Below are 18,800 nucleotides of genomic sequence, written 5' to 3'. Positions count from 1 at the left end.
TATAGTTTTTCACAATAACAACATATTGGAAAAATCTGTTTTATAAAAGTGTTATGTTATTTTTTTCATGCATAAAATGAAAATATCCTTAGTTTGTTGTAATGCATACCACGAAGGAGTTAATATATCACACACTGAGGGAACATCACTATATTGTAGTTATTTATATAGGCTTTTTCGATCAAAAATGTTCGGGATCGGTCAGGGGCTACTTGGCTGAGAAAATGTTTCAAAGGGGGTACATTACTGAAAAAAGTTTGAGAAGGACTGGTCTATATGATAGAGAAGCAGAAGCAGATTGTGTAGGCCTATGTGAGCCTCTCCGCTCACACAGGGTTCAAATATGGACGGAAAGAGCAGGTTCGGGTAACACAATTTTATTAGCTCCAAACAAAAGTATCCACGGGTCTCCAACGTTGCCCGTGTGGCAACCTTCACAGGTCCTTTTGCCACCTTCCAGGATCCCGCCTACTGCAAAACAGACCAGAACCAGGTTACGACATGCTTTTATTCCGGCACTGATTACCTGATACCGATCAGCTGTCTGGCCTCCGGCCGAGCCACTCCCTTCACTCCAGCAGCCGGCGCCCTAACCACACCCCGCTGCCACAGCCTACTACTCAGCTATTTTAATAAGTTGAAAAATGAAGAAACAATAATACATTATACATAGACAGAAGTTATATATCAGTAAAAATGAATATCTATATCTATGTCAGAAAAAATGAAAATCTACATCTATATCTATATAAAAAAATGTAAATGTTCAAGTTAAACACAAGAACATGACACCACCCCGACCCAAACCATATTTACACAAAGTTGCTCATGAAAGTTTAAATGAGCTAAAAGCCCTGAAAGAGGACTGTTTTGCAGAGCTTCTTTCTCGTGCTCCCTTTCTGCAGGTCAAGAGAGGTGAGTTTGGCAATGTGGTGTAGTCTTATTTTCAGAAACACAGACACAACCAATGACAACAAGTTGGAATAATGGTTGTCGATGCCAAACTGCGTCTCCTCAATGTGTTCCCCAAGCTGAAAAACATCCTTCGTTCCAATCTCCTCCCGGACAATGTAGGTGACTGTCGACACCTTTGGAGCTTGCCTTGTTGAAGCTTGGCGAACCACCCTCTCTGCAGCTCTCAGCACCTTCACTGTGCCTTGTGATGGAATCACTAGGCCACCGTGGTTTTTCAGGGCTAGAAGGTGGTAGCTCTCATCAAATGATGAAGGTACAGCATCTCTGACCAAGCTTGCACGGCACACATCACAGGACAGCTTTCGCAGAATCTGCCGGACTACAAATCCTGCGATGTAGACCAGCGCATTTTCCACCAGACCACCAAACCGAGTGGGAAGATAGCTGTGGTCACTCACAACAGCCGAAATGTTGGCGAATGGAGATGGGTGCTCTTCAGCAGTTTCAGGAGAGGACATCTCTACCGCAGACAGGGACACAGTGTGATCTTGGGCTGCCACATTGCCTGTCTCACTAGGTGAAACACCACAACGAACCATCAGACGGCGGAAGATGGACTGGAACTGGCGTGCAGATGGATTGTTATTCCAGCCACCTTGTATGGAAAACAGGCACACAATACATACATTACTCATAAGTCATTTTCAGAATTTATTGCAATTAAAAGAACATCAACCCTACCTGACGCTCTGATGGAATTAAATAGGAGCTCCAAGTGATCCTGGCTGAACCTGTAGGTGAGGACATACCGCTGAACTTGGAGCAGTTCAGGAATCATCAGCATCAACGTGTCGATGTTAATGACAAATCCAATGACTGACAAGTACCTGCAAAAGAAAAACATTGTATTACTCTGATCATGGCAAAACATATACAGTATACTTGTAGGACAGTTTAGCTAACTAGGAACAATGTAATTGCAGAACTGGGATAACTTGAGAACAAGAAACACATGCAATACATACCATTTTGACACCTACATGTGCTTGATGTTGTGTAATACGTACCATTAGAAGCATCTGGGACCTCAAAAACACTGAATACAAGATAATTCAAATAGAAACAAAACTGCAGATTGAAAAACATTGAAACAAGAGAACATCATTTCAACATACATACCCTCCTTCTGACACCTGCAAAACTTGATGTTGTGTGATACATACTATTTAGAAGCATCTGGGACCTCAAAAGCAATGAATACAAGATCATTCCAACAAACAAAACTGAACACAGAAAAACATTGAAATAAAAGAGCATCATGTTAGCAGACCAAACTAAAGGAAAACACATTGTAACAGTAGCATCATATTAACCTGATGTAGAGAACAGAGCATCTTATGAACTCGATGCATAACGGAACAGAGTATCGTTGAACTCATGTCGTGAACTTTTCATGCATGAATAACAAGCACTATTTTAATAGACCTCTTAGATCGGTGAAGTGGTGTTCCATCTTTTGTCACCAAAGTGAGCAAGTACTCCCTGGCTCTTGACAAAAATGCTTTCCTCTCTATCCAATTCAAAGCACCCAAGGGAGATTTGAATCCTTTGGCACGAGGATTGCGTCCATTCATTGTGTCAAACAGCCTGTCAATAATCTATAAAGAAATATCGGCATCTAAATCACTATCATTACACTGTTTCATTAGGTATCAGATAGTTGTAATCAATACTCATCTATTCAAGATATAAAGAGAACAGAGTACTTATTTCTAAACTGTATGTTCAACGTGCAACATGCAAACTTAGTATTTGCTTGACTTCCTTCTCTCCATAGGCCTGCTTTGTGCTACAGCAAATTTCCCACAGAGCTTTACCACTCTAAAATGTGTGAAGGTATGTGTAAGGTTATATACAAACTTTTGTATTTATGAATATGCAATATCACGGTTCATGAAAATATTTGTATGTTGAACTTAGAGAATTGGCAAATTGGTCTCAGGCAAGGGGCCAGACTAAGATTGGTTCAAAAGACCTCATGAAAGACGACACAAGAAGTGAGGATACCCGGCCCGGAGGAAGCCCGGGGTCCCCTTCTGGAGCCAGGCCCAGAAGGAGGACTCGTCGGCGAGCGTCTGGTGGCCGGGCTTGCCACGGAGCCCGGCCGGGCCCAGCCCGAAAAGGCAACGTGGGCAACACCTCCGCTTCTCCGTCCCGCGGGCCCACCACCTACGGGAAACATCGATGGGGTCGGGTGCGCTGCCAGAAGGGTGGCAGTGAAAGCGGAGAATCTCGACGGACCAGACCCGGGCGACAGAAGCTGGCTTTGGGGACGTGGAACGTCACCTCTCTGGGGGGGAAGGAGCCGGAGCTTGTGCGGGAGGTGGAGCGTTACCAGTTGGATCTGGTTGGGCTCACCTCTACGCACAGCGTCGGCTCTGGAACCTTACTTCTGGATAGGGGTTGGACTCTATTCTTCTCCGGAGTTGCTCAAGGTGTGAGGCGCCGGGCGGGTGTGGGGATACTCACAAGTCCCCGGTTAGGTGCTTCGTTGTTGGAGTTTACCCCAGTGGACGAGAGGGTCGCCTCCCTACGCCTGCGGGTTATGGGGGGGAAAACTCTGACTGTTGTGTGTGCTTATGCACCCAACAGCAGTTCAGAGTATACGGCCTTCTTGGAGACCCTGGAAAGAGTCCTGTATGGGGCTCCTGAAGGGGACTCTTTAATCTTGCTGGGAGACTTCAACGCACATGTGGGCAATGATGGAGACACTTGGAGGGGCGTGATTGGGAGGAACGGCCCCCCTGATCTGAACCGGAGTGGTGGTTTGTTACTGGACTTCTGTGCTAGTCATGGATTGGCCATAACAAACACCATGTTCGAACATAAGGATGCTCATAAGTGTACGTGGTACCAGAGCACCCTAGGCAGAAGGTCCATGATCGATTTCGTTATCGTATCATCGGACCTGAGGCCGTATGTTTTGGACACTCGGGTAAGAGAGGGGCGGAGTTGTCAACTGATCACCATCTGGTGGGGAGTTGGGGTCGAGTGGCGGGGGAAGCCTCTGGATAGACCTGGTAAGCCCAAACGTGTAGTTCGGGTGAACTGGGAACGTCTGGAGGAGGCCCAAGTTCAGGAGGCCTTCAACTCACACCTCCGGCGGAACTTTTCGGGCATTCCTGTGGAGGTTGGGGACATTGAACCAGAGTGGTCGGTGTTCAAAGCCTCTATTGCCGAAGCCGCGGCGGGGAGCTGTGGTCTCAAGGTCCTAGGTGCCTCAAGGGGCGGTAACCCTCGAACCTCCTGGTGGACACCGGTGGTCAGGGAAGCCGTCCGACTGAAGAAGGAGGCCTTCAGGGATTTGTTATCCCGGGGGACTCCCGAGGCAGTTGCAAGGTACCGACAGGCCCGAAGGGCAGCAGCCTCATCCGTGGCCGAGGCAAAGCAGCGGGTGTGGGAGAAGTTCGGAGAAGACATGGAGAAGGACTTTCGGGCGGCACCAAAGTTGTTCTGGAAAACTGTCCGACACCTCAGGAGGGGGAAGCAGGGAACCATCCAAGCTGTGTACAGTAAGGATGGGACGTTGTTGACCTCAACTGATGGAGTGTTAGGGCGTTGGAAGGAACACTTTGAGGAACTCCTGAACCCGACAACTCCGCCCTCTATGTTAGAGGCAGAGCTGGAGTATGACGGGGGATCAACACCAATCTCCCGGGGGGAGGTCACTGAGGTCGTCAAACAACTCCACAGTGGCAAAGCCCCGGGGGTGGATGAGATCCGCCCGGAAATGCTGAAGGCTCTGGGTGTTGAGGGACTGTCATGGTTGACACGTCTCATCAACGTTGCGTGGAAGTCGGAAACAGTACCGAAGGAGTGGCAGACCGGGGTGGTGGTTCCCCTTTTTAAAAAGGGGGATCAGAGGGTGTGTGCCAATTACAGAGGCATCACACTACTCAGCCTCCCCGGGAAAGTTTACTCTAAGGTACTCGAAAGGAGGGTCAGGCCGATTGTCGAACCTCAGATTGAGGAGGAACAATGCGGATTCCGTCCTGGTCGTGGAACGACGGATCAGCTTTTTACTCTCGCAAGGATCCTGGAGGGGGCCTGGGAGTACGCTTATCCGGTCTACATGTGTTTTGTAGACTTGGAGAAGGCGTATGACCGAGTTCCCAGGGAGTTACTGTGGGAGGTGCTGCGGGAGTATGGGGTGAGGGGGTCTCTACTCAGGGCCATCCAATCTCTGTACTCCCAAAGCGAGAGCTGTGTCCGGGTCCTCGGCAGTAAGTCGGACCCATTTCCGGTGAGGGTTGGCCTCCGCCAGGGCTGCGCTTTGTCACCAATCCTGTTTGTAATATACATGGATCGGATTTCGAGGCGTAGTCGTGGGGGAGGGGGTCTGCAGTTCGGTGGACTAAGGATTGCACCACTGCTTTTTGCAGATGATGTGGTTCTAATGGCTTCATCGGTCTGCGACCTTCAGCACTCACTGGATCGGTTCGCAACCGAGTGTGAAGCGGCTGGGATGAGGATCAGCACCTCCAAATCTGAGGCCATGGTTCTCAGCAGGAAACCGATGGACTGTCCACTTCAAGTAGGGAATGAGTCCTTACCCCAAGTGAAGGAGTTCAAGTATCTCGGGGTCTTGTTCTCGAGTGAGGGAACAATGGAGCGTGAGATGGGCCGGAGAATCGGAGCAGCGGGAGCGGTACTGCAGTCGCTTTACCGCACCGTTGTGACGAAAAGGGAGCTGAGCCAGAAGGCAAAGCTCTCTGTCTACCGGGCCATTTTCGTTCCTACCCTCACCTATGGTCATGAAGGATGGGTCATGTGACGACCCCTGCCTCACTATCTCTGGTGGTGGGTATGCGTGTGTGTGGCCCTTTAATGACTCTCCCTCTGTGTGTGCTCACGGGAATTGAGGACACCTGGCGGTTGGAGCTAGCCGGATAAAGGACTGGACCGGATCTCGCTCTCTCTCTCTCTCTGGCAGGAGGACGCAACGTGAACAGCAGTCACGACCAGCTGACCTTTTGTTTCGCCTGTTTGTGTACTTCAGCAGCAGCCAAATAAACTCTTTTTTTTCTATTCACGCTCTCGTTTCTGTCGCGCGTTTGTTGTGGCTGAGAGCCAAGCCATGACAGCTGGGGGCTCGTCCATTCCGGTAAGGTAAGCTGGTGTTGGGAGTTAGTTCATTATTTTTGCGGAGTTTCCCCTGGTAGGTTATAGCGACGGTTCCCTTGGGATCGTTGGGCAGGGTGTTTAATGTTGTGGTGAAAGTGGCTGAAGCCTCGGCTTGGGGGCATGGCCGTGGTCGCAGTATTGTTGCTAGCTTGCTAGTCGCTTTGCTGGGCCAGCGGTCTCCAGTGCATAAGTACCCGCCGCAAGTAACTACATGAAGACTAGGGAGGAGATTAGTTAGTGGGTGCCGCAGTTAGTGGGGGAACTCCAATCATTTATTTTTTTGCTTTTCGTCTCAGTGTAAGCTCCGGTGTTCTGTGATAGTATGGCAGATGTAGACGCATTTATCAGGGCTCCATCTCAGGAAGCCCTTGACAATTTCTCAATGGAGCAGCTACTCGTAATTGCTGAACATTTCTCGGTTGAAATCGTCGGCGATAAGAGGCTAAAAAGCACTATAAAAGACTCTATTGTGACGGCATTAGGTGAAACGGGAGTGTTTCCGGCAGAGAAAATAGGTGTGTTGTTAAAACCACTGTTTCAGGCTAGTTCACTGTCCTTTGAGCAGCAGAAGGAGATTTTATTGTTGCAGCTGAATCATGATAAAATGAAGCATGAGATGGAGGTTGAAAAGAAAATTGCAGTGGAGCGGATACGGCAGGAGACTGAGAGAGCCAAACTGGATATGGAAGGACAACGTCTTTCTATGGTCAGAGATGGTGCGGCGTTGGGTGAGCGGCATGGTGAACAGGTGCCCAGGTCCCATAATCGGTTCGATGCTAACAATTTGCGCTTGTTACCGCAATTTAATGAAAGTGATCCTGACACTTTTTTTTTGCTTTTTGAACGGGTAGCTAAGGCTAGGGATTGGCTGGATGCAGACTGTGCCCTGATGCTTCAGTGTGTGCTCACAGGAAGAGCACAGTCTGCATATTCCGCGTTATGTCTGGAGGATAGCTCTAGCTATGTTAAAATAAAATTGGCGGTGCTTAGAGCATATGAACTCGTTCCTGAGGCTTATCGACAGCGTTTTAGGTCCTTGGAGAAAAAACAGGGTCAAACATATGTGGAAATGGCGAGGGATTTGTCGGTTCATTTTAAACGTTGGTTAGCTGCTCTGGACATCACTTGTTTTGACAATTTGGGTGAACTCATGATTTTGGAACAGTTCAAAAACATTCTTCCTGACAACATTGCTACTTATAGAACACAGGGTTACTTCGGTGTCCGAAGCTGCGGTGGCAGCGGATGAGTTTGTGTTACTTCATAAGGGCAGGTTCGGAGGGCGCGCTGGAGCTCTACCCGTTTTTGAAGGAAGTAGAAGGGCTGTTGATGTTGGTTCATTGGGGATGGATCCAAAGAAAGTGGCTTGGGAAAAATCTGAGGATACTTGTAACTATTGTCGTGAGAAAGGCCATTGGAAACCAGAATGTCCGGCGCTTAGAGCAAAATCCAAAGGACGAAGATTTGTGGTTAAACCAGTTGCATTAGCTGTTCCTGGGAAAAGCTGCTCTGTTAACGAGGTGCTTACGGACCACTTATGGGGATCAGAGGTTTTGGCGTCCTATGATCCTTTTATAAGAGAGGGCTTGGTGTCATTGGTAGGTAGCAATGTCAGAGTTCCAATTAAAATTTTGAGGGATACCGGTGCATTTGACTCCTTTATCGTTGACTCTGTTCTGCCTTTGTCTGAGGAAAGTGACACTGGTGACACGGTTTGGAGTCGGGGGATGGGATTAACGGTTTTCCCTGTTCCTGTTCATAAGATGTATCTTGACTGTGACCTTGTTAAAGGGGAGGTAGCTATTGGTGTACGCCCAGCTTTTCCAATCAAGGGGATACATTTCATTCTGGGTAACGGTTTGGCAGGTGGTAGAGTCTGGGCTGATGTTCCCTCTGTGTTGTTAGTCACTGGTGGTCTGATTGAGTCAGGATCTGAGAAGTGCTCTACAGTTATGCCAGACGTAACGGCCTCGTGTGTGATCACACGTGCTAGGGCGAAAAGGGATCATGACTTGCTACCAGATGGAAAGTCAACTGACACAGTGGAGGTTCCATCTTTGTCTGACTTTTCGGTATTACTTACACACCATGAGGTGAGAGAGGAGCAACGTCAGGATTCTTCGTTGAAAGACCTTTTTGACTGTGTTGCGCCAGTTGCACAGGGGGAAAACACTTCAAGTGGATACATGTTGCATAATGACTTGTTGTTTAGAAGATGGGTTCCTGTGGCTGTTGATGGTGGGGGAACTGAGGTTTTCCAGCTGGTGGTGCCAACTAAGTTTCGTCCTCTGGTCCTGAAAGTCGCACATGAGGAGTGTGGACACTTTGGGGTTCGGAAAACATATTTGAAGACACTGAGACACTACTTTTGGCCACGTCTAAAGAGAGATGTGTCGCAGTATATTAGAACATGTCATGTGTGTCAGCTAACAGGGAAACCAAACCAGAAGATCAAACCAGCACCACTACAGCCGATACAAGTGGTAAGGGAACCGTTTACACATCTCATTGTGGATTGTGTGGGCCCTTTACCGTGTTCAAAGTCTGGTTGCAAATATCTGCTGACTGTGATGTGTCAAACCACTAGGTATCCAGCGGCTTATTCTTTGAGGTCGATTACAACTAAGGCTGTGGTTAAGGCTTTGTCACAGTTTATTTCAATATTTGGTATTCCTAAGGTCGTCCAGAGTGATCAAGGCTCCAATTTTTCATCTCACATGTTTGCTCAGGTGTTGAAGCTTTTGAAGATTAAGAAGAACCAGTCAACAGCTTACCACGCTCAAAGCCAGGGTGCCTTGGAAAGGTTTCACCAGACATTGAAATCCTTGTTGCGTGCTTACTGTACTGAGCTAGATGGAGACTGGGAGGAAGGTCTTCCTTGGTTGATGTTGGCTGCAAGGGAGGCGGTACATGAAGGTACGGGGTTTAGCCCTAATGAGTTGGTTTTCGGACATGCTGTACGGGGTCCCTTGGCAGTGCTGAAAGAGGGTTGTGTTGACACTGAGCCACCACGGAGCTTGGTGGATTATGTGAATGGCTTCAGACGTCGTTTGGGTGTTGCTTTGAGTATGGCACGGGAAAAGCTGTCAGTGTCTCAAAGTAACATGAAGAAGTTCTATGACCGTTGTTCGGCACGACAGGAGTTTAATCCAGGTGACCAGGTTCTATCACTTATGCCTATTGTTGGTTCCCCATTTCAGGCTAAGTATTCAGGTCCGTACACTATCATTGAGAAAACTTCTGACCTAAATTATGTTGTGGCAACACCAGAACGAAGGAAGACCAAACGCCTCTGTCATGTAAATCTTCTGAAACCCTACCACAAGCGGGAGGTTAACACAGACACAGAGGTGGAGAAGGATAAAGTGCAGCCGGCTGTGGTGGTGACACATGGTTTGACGCATGAGGGAGATATAGTGCCCGAACCTGATGATAGTTTGCTCTGTGGTCGTTTGAGAAATTCGGAATCGCTAGATAATTTAGACGGGTTGTTGTCTCATTTGACGGCATCAAGACGTGAGGAATTATCAGCATTGGTACACAAATATCTGTGTCTGTTTGGAGACACTCCTTCGCAAACTGACTGGGCTGAGCGTGATATTGATGTTGGGGACGCTCAGCCGATTAAGCAACATTTTTATCGCATGCCACCAGTTAAGCGCAGTCGGTTGGATGCAGAGATGAATTACATGGTGGAGAATAAAATTGCTGTCCCATCAGCATCTAGTTGGGCGTCTCCATGTATTTTGGTGCCAAAGCAGGATGGGACACCTAGATTCTGTACTGATCTAAGAAAAGTGAATGCGGTGACAAAATCAGACTCTTTTCCTTTGCCACGGATGGATGACTGTATAGATCAGGTGGGGTCTGCAAAGTATGTTAGCAAATTCGATTTGCTTAAAGGGTATTGGCAGGTCCCCTTGTCTAAGCGGGCACAGGAAATAGCAGCATTTATCACACCATCTGGACTTTATTCATATAAGGTAATGCCGTTTGGGTTAAAAAATGCTCCTGCTACATTCCAACGTTTGATGAATCGCGTGGTGTCGGGTTTAGAGGGCTGTACGGTGTATCTAGACGATTTGGTAATTTGCAGTGATACTTGGACGGCTCATGTTCAGCGCATCGAGAGGTTGTTTGAACGGTTGACAGAGGCACATCTGACTATTAATTTGGCCAAATGTGCCTTTGCAAAGGCCACAGTGACATACCTTGGTCATGTGGTGGGTCAGGGTTGTGTGGCTCCAGTTCTGGCCAAGGTCAGGGCAATATCTGAATACCCACAGCCCACAACCAAAAAGGAACTCCAGAGATTTTTGGGTATGGTGGGTTACTACAGGAGGTTCTGTGAACATTTTTCCACTACAGTGTTTCCTCTGACGGAACTTCTTAGGACTAAGGTAAAATATACTTGGTCGGTCGACTGTCAGAGAGCGTTTGATAGTGTTAAGTCTTTATTGTGCTCCTCTCAGGCGTTAGCGGCTCCATGTTTTGATCGTCCTTTTAGTCTCCAAGTAGATGCAAGCCAGGTGGGAGTCGGTGCGGTTCTGCTCCAGGTTGACAAGGGGGGGGGTGGAGAGACCCGTCAGTTTCTTTTCAAAGAAACTTAACAGTTACCAAAGGAATTATTCGGTGATTGAGAAGGAAGCGTTGGCACTCATTTGGGCGTTGCAGCATTTCACTGTATATGTGGGAGCAGGAGGACCAATTTTGGTTTACACAGATCACAATCCCCTGACCTTTTTGCATTCAATGAAGTGTCCCAACCAAAGGCTGACGAGGTGGTCTTTGTTTCTTCAGGCTTACAACCTTGATGTTAGGCACATTAGGGGATCCGACAATGTTATTGCTGACGCGCTGTCACGTGCTCCATGGCACTAAGCAGTTATTAGTTTGACCTTGAGGTGTATATATATGGACTGTCATACTGTGATAAATCTTTCTCGCTCTGCCCATGTTTTTTAAAGTGCTTCTCAGATACTGGTGTTGCTAAAGGTGTGGCAGGGTGCTGAAGGCGAGGATTGCTGTGTGAAGGTGGTGTATTTCATGGGGCTTCTGGGGGAGTGCCATATGTGTGGTTTTGTTTTCCATGACTTTTTCCTTTGGGATGGGGTTGGTGTGTGGTGCCGGTGGCCCTGGGGACACCGACTTTAAGGGGGGGGGTGTGACGACCCCTGCCTCACTATCTCTGGTGGTGGGTATGCGTGTGTGTGGCCCTTTAATGACTCTCCCTCTGTGTGTGCTCACGGGAATTGAGGACACCTGGCGGTTGGAGCTAGCCGGATAAAGGACTGGACCGGATCTCGCTCTCTCTCTCTCTCTGGCAGGAGGACGCAACGTGAACAGCAGTCACGACCAGCTGACCTTTTGTTTCGCCTGTTTGTGTACTTCAGCAGCAGCCAAATAAACTCTTTTTTTTCTATTCACGCTCTCGTTTCTGTCGCGCGTTTGTTGTGGCTGAGAGCCAAGCCATGACAGAACGAGATCGCGGATACAAGCGGCCGAGATGGGTTTTCTCCGCAGGGTGGCTGGTGTCTCCCTTAGGGATAAGGTGAGAAGTTCGGTCATCAGGGAGGGACTCGGAGTTGAGCCGCTCCTCCTTCGCGTCGAAAGGAGCCAGTTGAGGTGGTTCGGGCACCTAGTTAGGATGCCACCTGGGCGCCTCCCTAGGGAGGTGTTCCAGGCACGTCCAGCTGGGAAGAGACCAAGGGGTAGACCTAGGACCAGGTGGAGGGATTATATCTCTTCGCTGGCCTGGGAGCGCCTTGGGATCCCCCAGTCAGAGCTGGTTGATGTCGCCAGGGAAAAGAAAGTTTGGGGCTCTCTGCTGGAACTGCTACCCCCGCGACCCGACCACGGATAAGCGGGAGAAGATGGATGGATGGATGGACTTAGAGAATTATCAACAAATTGTTCCTGATGCTCAAATCACATTTTGATCAATTATAAAAAAAAAAAAACACGTACTTGGTTCTATAATCACTAACTGTTTACCTCAATGAATTCTGCCGTTGCCTCACAGTCTTTAAACTGAGAGTACCTAAGATCCCTGATTGTGCGGAGAGCAACTGACACGGAGCGACTCAGTGTTTGTGCAGCCAGGGACACCCTCATCTTGTGGTTCTCAAAGTAGACATGTTTGTCTGTGATTTTATTGGCAGCATGCAGTCCGTCTTTTTTTTGCACATCATTGAGATGATTGATGAACCTCCACTTGATCTGTCCGGTGGTCGTTGCAATTGGACTGTATGCCTGCAGAGAAAGATTCAGTCACTGCTCAAACAAGTACAAACAGCAAAATGTTGATCATCACGTCCAGCCATAACTGTGCAAATGAACAGACAACAATATTTAGATACAACTTTTAGCAGCAGAGACATAACTTGTACAAATAGGTCTACAACAATCATAATTTACCTGCAACATATTACGTGCCAACTTCAGCATGTGGCATGCATCCATCATTACAAATACTTTGTCACCAGTCGAGGGATGCGGGAAACTGGTTTTAAGTGGCTCCTGTGGGTTTCCCTTCAGCTCACACCCAAGTTGGTTGCACATGCTGACGTTGGAGGCATGCCCATCCATCGTGACAGATACCAGCCGAATGCCCCGTGCATGCAGCTCCTCCAAAGCATGACTGAGAAGGACCCTTTGGGTTTCAGGTGACAGAGACTTCGTCAGGTAATATGCAATGGGAGCCTTCCAATGTCCTTGTAGGCCAACCACCATGAACACAAGAGCCTCAGTAGCAACATCGGTCTCATTGTTTCCATCACCCATGTCTACAAAACCAGACATTGACTGGTTATGTGGATTATATTGCACATGTTTTCTGATGGCCATGGCATCCAACATGAGTGCAACACATCCATATTTAGCCTGGTCTTCCTGGCATCTTCTCTCCAGCATATCCAGCATCATCTTGTTCAGGCCAGGCTTGCCATCCACCGAACACAGCCACCTGTAAAAAAAAAATGGAGAAGTAGCTATTTAACGTATTTGCAACCGTAATTTCCAAAAATGAAATTGAACAACATTAAGACTACCTTTGTAATGTATGTGGATGAGGGAGGGGAATATTTTTAGTCTCTCTGAGGTATCTGTATGCCTTTGGACCATGTAGATGGAGTGTGAGGGCAAACTCTCTGTGGTCCTTTTAGTACTCATGGCCCTGCTTTGCCTTGAAGTCTATTTGAAGATCTGTAATTGTATGAGAAAAAATTAATAAGTCCCCTTCATATAATAACAAAGGAGTTTAATAAAGAGTGTAAGAGTAAGATGTACATGAATTTCAAAGTGCTAATTTCATTTTACCTGAATAGAAATCAAGCCTCTCTTTGAGTTCTTCATTAATGAGGTTCTTTTCCCTCAAATCCCCCAAAAGACTCCTCACTGTGGTCTTTGCCCTCTTTTCTCTAGCCATGGCATTCTTCCTCTCTCGCTCGAGACTCTCCACTCTTGCTAAAGCTTCATTGAGTCTGGCCTTAAGAGCAGTAGGAGAAGCAGGCAAGACATAGCTATGATCCTAGTAGAAAGAGGGATGAACATGGTTTGAGTGATGTTTCACTTCACACACATCACTTTGACACAACTAGAGTATGGCCCACATTCTTTCTTATAGTCATCACCTGTCAAAGCCACTGCCAGCATCATGCGTGTGTGTGTGTGAGTGTGCCAGGAATGCATGTTCAACATGTCTTCAATTGTGTGTGTATGGGTTTATTTGTGAGTGTGTTTAATATGAGTGGCAGAAAACAAGAGAGATTTTACTTTGTCTAGGACCATTATGATATGATGTTGAAAATAGAAATACTCACATCATTAGGCTGAGGTTGTGAGTGTGAGGTTGAAGCTTCTGGGTCGTCCTGAGGGGCCACAGACAGGCTCTCTTCAGCTTTTCTGGAAGTAGACGTAGTCCTGCCCTTTTCCGGCTAAAATGAAGAAGCATAATACTTGAAAAGAATATATATATATACACACACGCACACACACAGGGATAGGTATTTCACCCTGCCCTGTTATTGATAATAGAATATTTACATTTATGAATGCTAATAGCCTTATGATGATACACCAACTCTTTGGAGGTGAACCGGGAAGCTGAAGATGGAGGGAATAACACCATCTCTGAGTCGGACAATCTGTCCTGTCAAACTCGTCCTGCTTAAAATGCTCACTGCAAATCACGGATGACTCGCTTGCAGTGAACCCTTCCCTCCTCAAAGCAACTTCCCACTTCTTCCTCATATCTTTGTCTTTGGGAAACCTTCAAAATAAAAACGGGAGATTTGAGAGAGTCAACACAAACAATTTTTAAGAAGGAGGTCAAGCTTATTTTCTTCCTTCTTCTTCCTAGATAGATTAGATTTTACTTTATTCATCCCACAACGGGGAAATTCACTTGTTACAGCAGCATATGATTTATAAAGTCTCAGTTGGCCATAAACATAATGTTTGCTGGCTACGATTTCGCTGGCGGACATCAATACAGTACAATAATATTCTATTTACAAAATACAACCAATAATAATGTTGAATCTTACTTGTGAAAAGTAATCCCCCGACCCCTGTTCGCAATCGTCCGCCGATTTGCACAGCAATACGCCGCACAGTGCTCTGGCATCGGTGGTAGAATGTCTGTACAATATGGGTGGGATGACCGGTCCAAGATGGCGGCCGTATTTCTTGCGCCCCAGCAGCCAATGCGGCGTCCACTCTTTATATGTCTATGGAATATACACCGTTAACCAAACCTACTTTCCCAGGGATTGAGACATTCGTTATTTAGTCTTGTTTTGGGTAAAGAGGATGTATGTCAATGTCCTCATTGTCTAAAATAAATTATCGTCTGTGCGTATGTGCAATTAGAACTACAAAATGTAACAGTAGTTACATGGAGGGGACATTGCTGTTATCTCAGGTGTCCGTGGGCGCTTGTGTCATATACAATTACTAATTTTAATGTATAGATAGATGAATACACAAGTATTTATATTAGGAACGTGAGTGACTCCTACCCCACCTACTGGTGACTTAGCAACAGCTGTAAATGCTTTTAAAACTAAGTTTAACAGTACTTTAGTTCTTCATAATAACTCTGACAACATTTTGACAAATTAAAGTTCCCACATTAGTGTCAGGAGAGTCACTTGAGATGCTGAAAAATACATTGTTCAAAAAAACCTGTTTAGAAGTAGCTTTTTGATCATTGACCGGCAAACGTTTGTAGCTGCTATGCTAGCGTTAGCACGTAGCTAACATTAGCTCCCGTTACCAAGCAATACAAGTTTTATTCTGGTTGACCATGAAAACGATAGTTACGGCTGTAACTATGGTTCTATGAGTCCCTACTGACCGCCAGAGGCGGTGCTTTAAGCACTGGATATGTCCATCGCGCGCATGCGCAGCTCGAGTACCAATAACAACAAAGTCACCTGTGACACCGGCTATATCAGCCGGTGTCGTCAGAGGATCTGTTCCCAGAATCTTCTCGCGAGCACACAAGAATTCTGAGTGACAGGGAACTCTGGCGGTCATCCGGGACTCATAGAACCGTAGTTACAGCCGTAACTATCGTTCTATTTCGTCCCTGCTGACTGCCAGAGGCGGTGCTTTAAGCACTGGATGACTTATACCAACAATGTAATGAAGAATCCAAGCCCTTGCTCACCACTGGAAACAGCGGAGCTCGGCAAAAGGACCACGCCCAAAGAATGGGGAGTGGCGACATTGACCTGATGACAACTGGAGAATGTGCCAGAAGACGCCCACGACGCCGCGGCGCAGATGGTCTCCAGGGGCAACACCCTCAGGGCAGCCCAAGATGTTGAGATGCTCCTTGTAGAGTGGCATCTCAGCCCGATGGCAGGGGGCGGCCACTGGCCTCGTAAGCCTGTGAGATGGTATCGACAACCCAGTGGGGCAACCACTGGTTAGAGGGCATAACCTCCTTTAGTGCCGCCAGGGCAACATCAAGAGTTGCTCCTACTGCCGTATACAGGCAGTAGCCTTGATATACGCCCTTTGGGCACCCCCAGGGCACAGCAACTTCGACGTGCCGTACTCCTGAATGTCAAAGCGTGCCAGCTGTGCAGGCTGATTGAAGTGGGTTTGTGGAAGGACCCCGGGCAGGAATGCCACATTTGTCCAAAGGGCAACGCCTGAGAGTCCCACCTCGGGCATGTATTGTTTATGGAGAGGACATGCAACTCCCCGAGTCGCTTCCCTGAGGCTATGGCAAGCAGAAATGCTGCCTTCGTGGGCAGCCACCTAAGCCCCACCTGGGCCAGGGGCTCGAAGGGAGGAGATGATAGGGCATCCAGCAGCAGGGGCAGGTCCCAAGCCGGAGCCCTCGGGGTGCTAGGGGGACACCGACCTGTGGTACCCCGCCGTGGCGCCGTCGACCCGAACATGTCGGGCAGAAATCGCAGCCACATAAATTCAGAGTGGAGTGAGAACGTCCACTATCTAGAAGGGACTGTTGTCCAAGCAACAACATACATGCTGTCCCCAAGGAACATGCACATTCTTGCCCCCCAGTTGGGGTAGAAAGTGCGTGAGTGCAAGCTGCACAGCCCGAAGCTCTAGCACGTTGACCTGGCGCGCACTCTCCTGGGCAGACCGCTGACCCTGAACGGTCCTGCCCTGCCGCACTGCACCCCACCCTGAGAGACATGCACCTATGGTGATGGTCTCCTGGCGGGATGGGATGGCGCCCATGGGCACGCCCACTAGGAGATAGGCCCTGCCCCTCCAGCGTGACAGAGAGTGGAGGCAATGCTGCGACACCCTGACTTCCCTGTGCCTGTGCCACTTGGCGTCCAAGTGAAGGCTGTTCAGCCACATCTGCATGGGGCGCAACGACAGCGGGTCTAAGGGCCCAGCGGCCGAGGCAGCTGCCAGTCTGCCCAAGGGCCGGAGGAACTGAATATAAGGCACCATCTTGCCCGGCCCACGTGGAAGTAGGCATCCCTCAAGTCCACGGTTGAGAACCACTCCACCTGTGCATATGCAGTGGTCAGCATATAGAATGGCAGCACCTTCGGGAATCTGTTGATTCCTCTGAGGTCCAAGATCGGGCGAAATCCGCCGACTTTCTTGCTCACGAGAAAGTACGCCGAGTAGAACCCCCTGGGCTACGCAGAGGGTCTTACTGGCTTGATTGCGTCCTTGGACAGAAGGACGGACAACTCTTGGGCCAGAGCTAGGGCCCCTGCCGGATCGCTGACGACTGTCAATTAGACCCAGCCGAAGGCTAGGGGCTGGAGCTGCGGTTAACCCCTGGGTTAAGGTGAAAACCACCCAAGGGACGGAAGTACAGACCGCCCAGTAACTGAGCTGCTGCTGGGAAAGCAGCCGACGACCGCCCCCGGGATTTCAGGGCCCAGCCCCCGGCCCCTGGAGCCTCTTGGGGGGCGCCGGTAAGGCTCTGGGGCACGAGGCCGCCTGGAAGGCGGGCGACCTGGGGCACGAAAGTCATTGGGTCGCGCCGCTAAGACCTCTGCAGACCACTGCAGACCACCCCTGTAATCCGGCGGCTGAGTGCGGCTGCTAGAGCGGCCCCTGGGCCTGCTGGGAGTGGGCACAGCGAAGACCCGAGAGCTGCTGCCTGGTCTGCCTAGCTTGGGCGGCACGCTCCAGTGCCTCCAGGGCAGCTGACCTAAACAGCTCCCCTGGCTCGACTGGTACGCTACGGAGGACTCTCCTACATGCCTCCGTTAGTGGTGACTGGGCCAGCGAAACCTGGCGACGAGTCTGTACCAACGACAAGGCGTCCTCATACAGAGGTGCGTCAACCGAAGGAGGTGCGTCAGCCGAAGGAGGTGCGCCAACCGAAGGAGGTGCGCCAACCGAAGGAGGTGCGCCAACCGAAAGGGGGGGGGGGGGGGGGTGGGTGACAGGCGGCCCGCTAGCAGCCCCTACACCGGGCCCAGGCTGAAGGGCCAAGAGGCGACTTCATCATGCCCCTATCGGCAGCTAGCCGATCCACTTTAGAGGACAGCCTGTTTCTAGTCCTATTGGGGGGAGCACACATAGCCCTCGCTCCCTCAAGTCGCCGGGAACGGCCGAATTGATCTGGAGGAGGATGTGACGAGGAGAGGTGTCTGTTCTGTGTGTCTGTGCGGTCGTGGCCGTCCTCGGGCTCAAAAGAAGCCATACAGGCGCTACATGAATGAGCCATTCTGTAGGTAGCCAGATGCAGCTTAGCCGGGAGTGGGAATACAGCCTTCACCAGCTACCTGCTTAATGGAAAGAGTAGAGCGTTGCAGCTACTCGCCAAACAGAAAGAGGGATGTAATTACACCCACGTTACCGGCAGAGGGAGCGGGAGTGAGAGCACTGCCTTCACCTGGCTGGATTATTAAACACGGCAGTTCAGCGTCTACCAGGAGCGGCGGCGAGAACACTGCCGGCTGAGTTAGAGACGAATGCCAGATGCAGCATAACCGGGAGCGGGTGCGGGAACACAGCCTTCACCAGCTACGCCTTCACCAGCTACCTGCTTAACTGAAAAACAGGGCAGTTCCGCGTCTACCAGGAGCGGGGGCGAGAACACTGCCTTCACTGGTTGAGTTAGAGACGAATGCCAGATGCAGCGTAACCGGGAGCGGGTGCGTGAACACAGCCTTCACCAGCTACCTGCTTAACGGAGAAACAAGGCAGTTCTGCGTCTACCAGGAGTGGGGGCGAGAACACTG

The 18,800-nt window shown here is 49.1% G+C and overlaps 1 protein-coding gene across 2 annotated transcripts; it reads right to left on the bottom strand.

The window, feature by feature from the left end:
- Window positions 1-801: 801 nt before the first annotated feature.
- Window positions 802-12,113, bottom strand: LOC117539634. 2 transcript variants are annotated; one of them, XM_034205876.1, is made up of 3 exons: window positions 12,094-12,113; window positions 1,657-2,573; window positions 802-1,570 (listed from the first exon to the last, which is right to left on the bottom strand). In XM_034205876.1, exons 2-3 carry the CDS (start codon window positions 1,844-1,846, stop codon window positions 846-848), a joined length of 915 nt encoding a protein of 304 aa, XP_034061767.1. In that variant the 5' UTR covers window positions 1,847-2,573; window positions 12,094-12,113; the 3' UTR covers window positions 802-845. The 2 variants fall into 2 exon arrangements, with proteins under 2 accessions (XP_034061767.1, XP_034061766.1); XM_034205875.1 differs by lacking the exon at window positions 12,094-12,113 and having other exon boundaries at window positions 1,657-2,600.
- Window positions 12,114-18,800: the final 6,687 nt, after the last annotated feature.

The sequence above is a fragment of the Gymnodraco acuticeps genome, unplaced genomic scaffold, assembly GCF_902827175.1.
Source record: "Gymnodraco acuticeps unplaced genomic scaffold, fGymAcu1.1, whole genome shotgun sequence".
In the NCBI taxonomy this organism is placed as follows: domain Eukaryota; kingdom Metazoa; phylum Chordata; class Actinopteri; order Perciformes; family Bathydraconidae; genus Gymnodraco; species Gymnodraco acuticeps.
The sequence above is the reverse complement of the archived record's forward strand: the minus strand, read 5'-3'. Positions and strand labels throughout refer to the sequence as shown.

What these genes read in the sequence shown, in the direction of transcription:
- LOC117539634 (XM_034205876.1), bottom strand. Translation starts at nt 1,846, where the DNA reads ATGTTTTGCCATGATCAGAGTAATACAATGTTTTTCTTTTGCAGGTAC. An exon ending in TAATTCCATCAGAGCGTCAG is followed by an intron (nt 1,571 to 1,656) that starts GTAGGGTTGATG and finishes TTTCCATACAAG; the next exon opens with GTGGCTGGAATAACAATCCA.